General features: G+C 42.2%; 1 protein-coding gene across 10 annotated transcripts in view; it reads left to right on the plus strand.

Moving 5' to 3' along the window:
• arvcfb (ARVCF delta catenin family member b) overlaps positions 1–11,972 on the plus strand; it is a 242,479-nt gene that overhangs the window by 165,962 nt on the left and 64,545 nt on the right. For all 10 annotated transcript variants that reach the window (XM_005747739.1, XM_013914544.1, XM_005747742.1 and 7 more), the window contains one exon: positions 6,416–6,921. In XM_005747739.1, the coding sequence (XP_005747796.1) occupies positions 6,416–6,921 (506 nt within the window). The remainder of the gene's footprint in view (positions 1–6,415; positions 6,922–11,972) is intronic.

Below are 11,972 nucleotides of genomic sequence, written 5' to 3' on the forward strand. Positions count from 1 at the left end.
CCGCTTTGTGAGAGGCGCTTTCTTTGACAGGCAATTTGTAGCCTGCCTTACATGTGTCACAACACAGGCCTAACAGCCACATACACCCCTCAGACATGCACACTGACAGCTGCTCATGTGATTGCCCACACAAACTTGCGCACACACACACACACAAACACAGATTTGTAGCAGCTCTTGGATGACTGCTGTCCAAAGAAAGACGATCTTTCTTTCTTCTTTGCTTAGTTTTTCCTGCACTCGTGTCAAAACAACAGCATCCAAACAGCCTTTTCCCTTCCAGTAACAGTAACAGTGACAGTGAGCTCACTCCCGAGTGCCCAGTCTCTCCTGAGCACTCGAAGCACAATTAATATTCTTCCAAGAAAGCACTGGCTAACCCAGCGTGCTGTAATAAATCTGGGAATTTAAGGACTTTAATAACAGCTTATCATTACGTTGCAAGCCCTCAATTATGCTCAGAAATGAAGATGTTTTGTAATAAAACCTCTTTATGCATTGGAGTCCAGCACTCATTTTGTCACCTCCGTGGATGAGTGTTTGCTCATGGACAGAAATGATGATGTCTTTTTGGGCTTCTCTGGATGTGCCTCATTTGAAAGTCTTGTATTACCATAGCTATCAAGTACACATACATACAAAAATGCAGAGACTTGCATACGGTCATTGAGCCAGAAAGGTGAACCATAACATGACAGGATGTTAACAGATGGATCACATCGTGAATTTCTTTACATGGCAACATCTGCATTTGCTGTTTCTCTTCTTCAACCTTCAGCTTCTCCCTTTGTCATCTGTTAACACAGTCAAACATTTTTTCAGTAATCTTAGTGAACATCAGACATGAGATACCTTATGTCCTGTAAAAGAACTTAACTTAGAATCTCTGCTTTGTATCTGTGAGCCAACCATTGAAAGGAGGGATCATTTTTTTACAGTTTATGTTCATGAATGAAAACTCCAAGCAGCAGGTGCTAATTGTAGCTTCCGTATAGTGTGTGATGTGTAGAATTAGACAAGCCTGATGGAGCTTTATCTGATATTTTGTTGGTGCATCTAATTGTCTGGGCACTTTATACTTTGCCATATCTTTCTGCATCTACCTACCTACCTACCTACCTACCTACCTACTTACCTACCTACCTACCTACCTACCTGGCATCTCTTTCTTACTCCTGCTCAGGCTTTGCAGATACATGTTGCTCTTCCTTCCTCTCCCCATCCCCCACACTGTCTGAATGTGAATGCCTAGCACATCCTTAATGTGTGTGTGACACACTGCGTGTGTCCACGAGCACCTTTCAGGTGTGGGTGTCCTCAGGGCCAGGTTGATTAATAGCTGCTTTTGAACCGTGCCAGACTACTGAAGCTTTTTTAAACCAGCCTTTAATGGCTCATCTCTCCTTGGACAGTCAGCGTTGGGGGTCACTCCCCCCACACAGACATGTAAATACATGCAGACACATTTAGTGACCGCTTAATTGCATAGTGTGGGGTGGGACGGTGGATGGAGGGGGTCATTTCTATCCTCTTTTGTCTGTAGTGACACTAGCCAACTCAGGCATTTTCTCCCTTGTCCCATCTTGTCAAGAGGCATTCAAATCCAACCAGAGCAAGAGTAGTTTTTCAGTTTTTCTGTGCTCCTTTTGAAAAAGTTACAGCTGTGTTGCATCACCTCAATAACACTTAAAATAAGGAGAACAGTTGTTGCAGTTTTGAAAGCAAATTGTTTCTTATTCTTGCCTGATGCAGGATTTCACCTGCTCATCAGCGTCTCTAGTGTTTTTACAGGGTGACAGGTTTGAACTGCAGGATGCTATTTTAGCATCCAGAGTGCTAAAACAAGCCAGACCTGCCATGAAATCGGTTCATATTGTTAAGTGCATGAGTGCATTTGTACAGGACACTCGTGCACTGCTGCTCCATGCAAAAGATCTTTGGCCCATAGCAGATGGTGATGCTTCTGGATTTTGCATTTGTGAGGTTGCCCTGGACTATCTTTGCTGATCATTGTTTTCCTGAGCACAAGAAGTGATTTCTGCTCCTGCTTTGTAATTGCTCTTTGTATCATTCTGATGACCTGTTGCTAAACAACTAGTTACAAGATATCTGAGATTCCTGTTTAGCATTACTTACTTTATCTTGTTCCAGTGTCTTTGACGTGTGTTGCTGGCCTCAAATTCAAAGTGAGCATTTTTTTTAAAAATACAGTTGGTCAGTTTCCAGTTTTGATTTGTTTTTGTGCACTTTTTTACTACTTTTTTGAAGTTGCTGCATTCTGTATTATTCCCATCTGTGGAAGCAGGGTAGTTATACTTCCACTCTGTCAATGAAACAATGTCACTTTATTTAAAAAAAATAAACAACTCAAGTAGTTATGTAAAAGAAAATGCTATCAGAAAACCAGAGTAATTAAAAAGTGACTGGATGGAAAGACTCCAGCTCTGTTCCTTTCACTTCCCATTTCCACAATGACTTCTATGCACGATAAAACAATATTAATTCAAAATGAGCAAACTGTCAACAGGGACAGTCACTGAAAACCTCATAAATGCCAGGATGGTATTTGTACATATGAAATCCAAACATCTTCTAAGCCTGTAATCCTTCATAGTCGCCTCTTTTTATGGGCCTGCAGAAGACGAGGCTCATGCATGGCCGTGACTGAAATGTGATGCAAGTAATTGACAAACGATGAAGCAATGGGAGCATAGTGAGGATGTGACAGAGTTCAAACAAATCGATGAATACCAAACTCTGCAGCCACACACACATCTCATATCTACTGTATCTGCTTATCTTTTCTTCTTTGTTCTTTGTGTCATAAAACAAAACAAGCGCGCCCGCGCAGTCGCACACGACACAAATAGGCTGGACATTTACCAGCTCGATTAACATGAGGAGAGTGATCTTCTGTAATCATGCTAAGAGCATCATCATATCTGGCTGCAAAGAACCCTTTCACATCCTATGAATACACCCTACCCTGCACGCACAATGGCGCCAATTTAAATGCAAATCCTGACATTCCCATCACTCAGCCTCAAGATGTCTGCTTCACCACCGGCCCCGCCACGTTGGCCCAGATCTAAATGAGGCACGATCTGCACAACTGTACATCTTATCTGTGTATTGAAGTGCACGTTAAAGAAAGTGCATGAGAAACACTGCAGATAATGTGTCTGCATGTGTGTGTGTGTGTGTGGCGGGTATGTGCAGTGTTGTTGATGCTGAGATTGTGAACTTCCCTTCTTTTAGAGCGGGGTAATTTCTGCCTTTCTTTGCCTTGTCAAGTCAAATACTCTATAGCGAAAGAGATCTCTGAATGTTGTTGTATGTGTTTGGATCGTGGCGTACACATGGAAGCAATTAGTAAACCAGCAGCACGTGCACATGCGCTTAAAACTTCCCTCCTTTTCCTTGTAGTGTGTCAAGAAGCTCAGTGTTTTTTTGCCAAACCTCAGAGCAGCAATTGTTGTCCAAATGATGTGCTGTAATCAGGCTTCTGCGCTCGTGATTGGCCCCTCCTTCCATACTGTGGTTACAGGCTGCTATTGAGATTTGTGGCTCCCCAAAATGTTCCATAAAGATTAGAGAGGAAAAAGAAACTTTTAAAAGAATCGTAAACACGGAGAATACACCAAATGCCCTTTGCAGTTCAGGTTTGTTGTGACTTGACATATCCCTTCAAGCTACAGCCGTTCAGCACCATGGCTCTTTCAATTTAGTTAACTTGCAGCATTTAGCCGCAGGGCTGTTCTTGACAGCCTTGTTGTCTTACTCCATCTCTATTAATCCTCCTTCCATACACCTGAATAGGAGATTTAGAATCTTTTTACAATAGTTAAGCAGGAGTTTTTCTTTTAGTACATCTCGTATCGATTTTTCTGGCAGTAAGACGCACCAAGTTGTACCATAAAAGCCAAAATGTCAGTTATGGGAAAAACAACGCAACAAACGAGGGAGGGCACGTGTCCTGCAGCCAACTTTTAACCAGCTTCTATCGATTATACAACGGCCCCTAAGCATCCAAGTCTCTTATCTGGCAAAGAACGGAAAAAACATTGAGATAAACTGACTGCTCAAAGTTTAGCACAAATTAACAAATTATATTTTATGTAATGACTTTAAAAGCAGTAATAACAAAATGTCCTTTTTGTTCCACCGTGCTGAACTTAGAAACAGAGAGATGACTGATTTAGGTGTGCAAGCACTTAACGTTGTGCTATTTGCCCTCCAGCTCTCGTTATTTTGTGGAGGGCTTTTGATAGCACACAGATATGGAAAATTGCCTGCTGCTGTAAAAAGTATGCAGGACCATATCAACTTGTCGGCCTTAATATGCTTTAAACACCCTGTTCTATACATATTTTGCCCTAGGAAGGTCTCCAGTACCTTTGCACACTTCATGCACTTGAGATCTGTGAAAACCTGATTAAATTTGTTGCACTCCACAGCTATCATTACAAAAGGTGCTTGTTTCAAACAACCCACACTATGCAAACCATCCAAAATCTGGTTGTAACATAGAGTGGAAAGGAAACAAAAAAACTGACGTACACCTTCACAGCTTTCGTCTTAATAAGAGGAGACGTGAACGGGAAAGATGCTTGTGGGGAACTTCCAAAAGACCCGCAGCTTTGTGTTGTCACTTTTCTCCTGTTGCATCCGATACATTTAGTCAGCTCATTATAAGCAATGACTAAGAGCAAATGTCATGTCTGTATTTTTCTTTCACAAGCGATCTCAGATAGCAATTGAAAATCGCTTTTTGAAATGTCAGAGATTTCTCCTGCCAGGTAGTAAACTACTCACTACGGCGGCTGATTCTTTGGAAAACGGCTTGGGCTTAAATTTCAAGGGGAACAGGAAATGTGTTCAAACCGGGGCCAACATCACTACAACCATTTGACATTACGACCCAAACCACACCACAAAATAGAGAAGGTGAAGAAGTAGAGGATTTTCATTTGAAGTAAGCACTAAACATTCATCAAATTTGTTCATAAAAACAAAGCGACGATGCGTGGGAAGCATAATTAATAAAAAACACATTACAACTAGAGCTCAGTCAGCTTACCACTGACCACCATTTTGTCACACCACTAACCACCATATATCAAGTACCACAAGCGGAGAGCAGCTGTATTATGTAATGAGGGTACGCAGTTTCAAGCTGTGGAGTAGGCGAGGTATGATAATGGCTGTGCGTAAGTGCACTCATGTAATGATATTCCTCTTCCCATATTAAGATTTTTACCTACTAAACATTCTCCTTATAGACAAAGGAGACATGTCAGTGAAACAAGCTTCAAAAATGTTCCTTTGAACTTTTCTGCCAGTGTTAAATTTGGCTTACCTGAGCTGCTGCAGTTGAGCCCAACAAAAAAAGAAAACCTTTCCTGTGATTAAAGAAAAACAATAAGTCACCTGAACTCTAGCAACGATGATCTGTCACTGGAATTGAGCGCCTATTTTTTCATCCATGTTCCAGCAGGAATTTGATGAGGCTGTCTATGGAGTAAAGAGTTGCAAAGAGCAGGCTCTGAGAGGCTTTGGAAATAGGGGATCATTAAAGGAGCCTCCCCCCTCAGCGGACCCCATGAGCTCCCTTCTTTCTCTGCCACTCAGTTCCATTGCAGAAAAATTAGCAAAGCTGAAGACTGTTTAGGTCCTTAGCTATAATGTCAGTAGAGCTAATAAGGGTAATGCTGGTAGAAGCGTCCCAGAGTGATGGTCATTAACATTTCAGCAACTGTATGCTAGAGTTGGCACTGTGAGCAAAGGGAGCCCTGGAGGTATCATAGGAGCTCATAGTCCTCCCTGAGGGGACAGCCGAGCTCTCGCTGTTCCCTGGGGGAAAAGACATCAAATCCTTTCTCTGCCGTATGTGGTGGCTTCTAGAAAAAAAAAGAAAAGGAAAAACTTAAAAAGGCTATCCTTCAAAGGATTTTCTTTGGTATTGCCTTGTCTCTGTTTCTTTGTGAAGTGCCCGTCTTTTCTTTCACCAGTCTTTTCCTGTCTCTCAGTCACTCCTTCTAAGACTTTATGTTTCTTGAAGTCTGACTTTTTTGTTGCTGCCACCTGGCAGGGAGGAATAATAAGAATGCTGCATACTATATGTATTTTATTGCAAAGAACTACCATCACAATGCTTCTGGCAAATCTGGTTTCTGTCCAGTACCATGTCCTTGTCCTCCTCTGTCTCTCACTTCTTTTCACCTCTTACTTGCCTTGTCCTTTGCTTTCTCTTTTCCCCTCATTAGTCAGCAGCTTTCACCTCAGTTAGCTTCTCTCAGAGTGTTTCCCCCCCCGGCTGCCTAATTCTTCTCTTGGACAAATCTGTCTGAGTCACCCCCCATTTACCTCGTCCATCTTCCTCGTCCTAACTGTCCTCTCTTCTCTCCTCATCCAGAGGGTACCCAGATGACCCCATTGAGGCTGAGCTGATCGATGAGCGCCACCCTTACATCCATGGGATGTATTCAGCACCACTGGCTCAGCCAGAGAGGGGTAGCATGGCCAGTCTGGACCGCATGGGTGGTCGTCGCTCACCTTCCATCGACAGCATCCGCAAGGACCCACGCTGGCGGGACCCAGATCTCCCTGAGGTCATTGCCATGCTAGGCCACCCGATCGACCCAGTCAAGTCCAACGCCGCTGCCTACCTGCAGCACTTGTGCTACGAAAATGACAAGATTAAGAAAGATGTGCGTCAGCTGAAGGGAATTCCAGTTCTGGTGGGTCTTCTGGATCACCCCAAATCTGAAGTCCATCGTAAGGCTTGTGGTGCCCTGCGCAACATCTCCTATGGCAAGGACAATGACAACAAGGTGGCCATCAAGAACTGTGATGGCATTCCGGCCCTTATCCGCCTTCTGAGGAAGACCAACGACATGGAAGTACGAGAACTCATCACAGGTAAGATACGTATTTCCAACTTAAATTAATAATTTGTAATTTTAGGATTGCACTCATTTCCTGTTGTGGTTGAAGTTAGAGGAGATTGATACTATTCAAGTCTCTTGTGATAGATACGATGACACATCAGGCAGGTGTTTCTCTTGGCTTTAAGAAAGCAGGTATGAAACAGTTAACCTAGCTTTGTAGACAACCAATAATCCTCTAATCTTATTTAGTATTTCATCCAATTTTTTTGTATTAAAAGGTCAATTTGAATTTTTTATTTGTTTGATTTATATGAGCTATTTCTCCACAGTCAGTGTATTACCTATAATACATCTTGTCAGCATGCCCCCAGTATGGAGGAGCAGTAGGAGTACTGGGAGAGATGCTAAGCATTTTAGCCACCTAATGAGTCAATAATAGCTTATATGTATTTTTGAAGTTTGCTACATTTAACATTTTTCTGTGTAAAGCTACCAGATTTCTGTGAACAACAACAGTAATTTTGCATTAATGGACAAAGGAGTTACTGGCTTATCACTGCCAGTGGTTAGTTTATTTAGTATTATTGTGTGAGTTGGGTACGGTGGCCCTGAGAGGTCAAACGCAGACAAAACATTACAAAAGTTGAATAAAACATGACAGAAAAACGAAAAACCCACAAAAAACAAAACATGTTTGCTTTTCTTTTTTGACTTCTTCCGTTGTCTTTTATCCAACTTCTGCTGCGTTTTGTGTACTTTTGGATTTTTCTGCATTTTTCTATTTCCTGGTGTTTCCTTAAGTTGCAATGTGTTTGGTGTTTCAGCGTAACTTGGATCCAAACTAACTGTAGACTCACACAGTAAAACAAACTAACAGGTCAAAGCGCACAGTGGCTCTGTGGTTAAAATCGTTCCACAGCAACAGCGCGATTGGTTTGGCCCTGTTTGAAGTTTGCATGTTCTCTATGTGCTTGCGTGGGTTTTCTTTGGGACCTCCAATTTTCCAGACTCCAGACTTCACTTCCTGATTAAAAAAACGAATTTAAAAAGACGTGGTAGAGCAGCAACCTCTTTGTTAAAGTAAAATAACTGTTTTGTTCTTGGAATCTGCCATAATCCCTTTGTCTCTCTCTGCATGGTACTGCAGGGCTGTGAGTCATGCTACACTAAGAAGCAGATCTTTAACTGCTGACACACGTTACTATTTAGCATTATTCATATTTCATATCTATAAATCATCTCAACATTTGCAATAAGTTTGTTTCTAACATACTTGCCTAATTAGCACTGAATTGCATAAGTCCCTGTATGGCAGTGAAGATCTAGACAAGGCGTTTAAAGCTGTAATTAGTCCTAGTTAGATCCCAAGAAGACGTGTTTTGAGTGCACTGATAGGTGTGGGGGTTTTCTCACCACTTATTAAACGTAACATATGTTAATGAGTAAAGGATCACCAATGGTCACGGATATCAAATTTCAGATTTGATTACTTTAACCTCAAAACGTAGTACTGCGGAGACAGATGGAAAGTGGAGGGATAATCTATAGGACAGCAAAAAGCATATAAACATCGATCTCAGAAAACGCTATTAGATGCATCGGGTAATGAAATACGGTATGTTTTTAATTCCTTTAAGAGGAGCTATTGATTCAGATGCTAGGATAGGATTTCTTCTCCTTGACCCGGTAAATGTCATTGATGTGGGGAAAACACTCTGTGTATGTGCGTTCAGCTAATCCCTAACACAATTGGCTTGACCTGACACACTTTCGGCTGGTATTGACACGTTTGGCATCTGAGAGTGGGCTTTTGTTTTCGGTGTGAAAAATGAGAAGCACTTTCAAGTGAGAAACTTGACCTTTGCGAAATGCAGTATACACGTTAGCCCAAAACAATTAAAGAAGTTGCTATTTAGGTGGCAAATTAAGGGAGGAAAATTGCTGACAAATCTGATTTGGGCAGATGTAGATAGGTAGCTAGGTGTTGTGTTGTCGATATGTTTGAGACTGTGGCCCTTTAAGGGGGAATGTTGGCTATATTTTGGCTATTGACAGCTTTAGTCTGGCCTTTAAAAACCACACACATGCATTTGTGTGTGTGTGTGTTGTCTGCCGTGACAGAGATGTTGCAGTGAGCGATGGCTGTGCTGCAGCAGAAATGATTGCCTTTACAGCACCTTGTTGCTCTCCTTCGTAGCTAAAAATAACCCTGCACCACAAGACAAGGAGGGCAGTACGGAGGAAGTTATTCCCCTCCCTCCTAGCCGTAATTATCCAACCCTCCCTCCCTCACTCGATCTAATTTTTTTCTCTCTTTCATTCATTATCTATACTCTCATTCATTTTCCCTCTGTCACGGTTTCCTCCCTATCCCTGCCTCAGTCTCCAGCTTTACGTTTCCATTGCCACTGCTCCGTCCCCAGTGAAAACGGGCCCGTCACAATGCAAGCTCAGCTCACAGGCTCAGCTCACAGGCTCAGCTCACAGGCTCAGCCGGTGCGGCTGGAATTGGCTGTGTTTTTCCTCAATTAAATATAATTGGGGGGATTTAAATACAGGCCCTTTTCTTAGTCCATGTGTTTAAGAGTTTGCTGTTGGAGTTTATGCCGTCCCTCAGAAACCACAGTGAGCTCTGTTTTCTACAGGGGAAATGGGTGACGTGGAAAGAACCGAGCAGTTTCTTTTTCCAACACACAAGTTGGGCAGACAGTGGAGTCGTTCATATTTTTGGAGCTTTGTATCGTTCAGAGTAATTCTATTTTCCCTCCTGGTAGGCTCAGGGCTGTTTGTGCCCTCCAGCAATTCCCACTCTGGAAATGTAGATTATTAAGCGGATTTCTCTCCTGTTTTCCCTGCAGGAGACGTCTGGTTTTTGTGGGCTGACATTCAAGCAGGTGCCTGCTGCACACCTTTTGTTGTTTGGATGAAAGATGCATATGGTTGGCAGGGATTTAAGCTAGAGGAGAGATAATGTCTAGACACACGTGTTTGTCTCTGCCCGGCTTTTGTGCTCTTGTCAGTACAATTACAGTGTTGTCTGACAAGAGTTCGAAGCATGGGAAACATTTCTAAAACTGTAACTGTAACTTCAGCTTACACAGAACGCCTTGATCAGTTTGCTTTGACCAACCAGCAGCCAGTTTAACCAGATTCAATTAAAATGATCTTCATTGTCCAGACTCCTTCTGGTTATGTTTTGTTTTTTTAAATCCTTCTTGTGGTCGTCACTTACTGTAGTTGCCTTGCCTGCTGTTGATTGCTGAACAGATTGATAGAATGATTTTGTCTCAGACTCTCTTTTCGCTGAAAACAGCCACCTTCCTCCTGCTACTGCTAACAGGGAGTGATCCAAAACAGTGAGCTGAAAGACATCAGAATGCACTGGGAGAGTCATCTGGGCTTTTCTGCCCACTAGCTACTTCTTTCACATTGCTCACAGATTTTATCGGTTGTTTTTAGCAAACCCAAAGCACAAGATGAAGCCAGTGAGGAAGCAGTGTAGTAGCGACTTTGTAGTGATTAATGCCATCTGACTTTATCCAACACCCCCAACTTTCAAACGGTAAACCTTTTTTTTTAGACTTTATTTATCCCCAAGGGGCAATTAACATACAACAGAGCAGCATAACGTTGAAGATAAGGACAGTAAGAACAGGCAATAAGAGTGAGATAATAAATACACAGAATATACAGTATATACAGTTTTAAAATTAAAGTGACTGAAAGGTGAATAAATAACTGTGAGTGACTAAAAGTGAATAAAGTGTCGGTAGTATAAAAAGAGTGTAGTTTATGTTTCTGGTGTGGGAAATGGTGTTATCGGCTGGTGTTAAAAAGCAGAGTGGCTTTGGGGACAAAGGTGGCGCTCCTCCTCTCAGTCCTGCAGGAAATGCAGCGGAGGCATCGCCCAGAGGGGAGGCATTGAAATGCGGGGTGAAGAATGTGAGAGGGGTCGTTGATGATTTTAGCTGCCTCTCTAAGGGCCTGTTGGCTGAAAACCTGTGCCAGAGTTCTGACAGCCAGCCCAATGATTTTAGAGCACACTGATGCAGTGTGCTGCAGTCTGTTCTTGTTCTGAAGGCTGAGGGAGTGGAACCAGCAGGTGATGGAGAAGGTCATGATGCTTTCCAGGAAGGCATAGTAAAAAGTCATCATGATGGGTGTGCTGACTCCAAAATAGTGGAGTTTCCTAAGGAGGTGTAGCCGTTGGTGGCACCTCCTTAGTAATTGCTGCGTCCCATTTAAGTGTCCCAGTTCTAAGGCTTTGATATTTTCCATGCAGACTTGCTTGAGCAGCTCACTGATGCACTTGATACGACTCTGTTGGCATTATTAATTACTAGAGATGGCACGATACCACTTTTTTATGTCTGATACCGATGTCATAAATTTGGATATCGGCCGATACGATATAAATCCGATATAGTGTTTTTCAATCAATAAAACAGTTTTTTTAATATCTTGCTGCATTTTGTATAAGTTTATACTCAAGTTCAAGCAAAAAACAAACAAACACTAAAGCTATCCTGTTATACCTGTATGCAAAAAATACACTGCACCCAAAATATTTCATAGTTCAGCAAAACTGATCAATCTAATAAACTTAAACCTACTCAATCCTCCATATTCTGGTATTTTAAAGAGTACTTAGCAGAAATATTAAGCAACCTAACTAATAGGGTTGCAAACTCCCAGCAAAAAAAAATAATAGGGAAGCAATAAGTTTTCATTAAGTTTGGGATCAGACAGCATTGTTTCAGCTCATACGGATGCCAGCCGATGGTCAACTAGAAAGTCCCGTACCTGGTGTCCGCAGGTGCCGTCACATATGCAAACCGCTTTGCAACCCAGCTATACGCCAGCTTCTCCTTTTTATGCTGCAATTTGTTACTGGAGCTGTTTTGTTGTGGGATCTTGCTGCTGTAAATCACTGCAGACATTGTGTGTGTCTGTGCGAGCTAGGGCTGCCACGATTTGTCAACTAGTCACGATTACGTCGACTATCAAAATCGTCGACGACTGATTTAATAGTCGACGCGTCGTTTGAAGCTTTGTAAGATCACAAAAGACGCAGGAATAAGT

The sequence above is a fragment of the Pundamilia nyererei genome, unplaced genomic scaffold, assembly GCF_000239375.1.
Source record: "Pundamilia nyererei isolate P.nyererei 1_Seehausen unplaced genomic scaffold, PunNye1.0 scaffold00203, whole genome shotgun sequence".
Classification (NCBI taxonomy): domain Eukaryota; kingdom Metazoa; phylum Chordata; class Actinopteri; order Cichliformes; family Cichlidae; genus Pundamilia; species Pundamilia nyererei.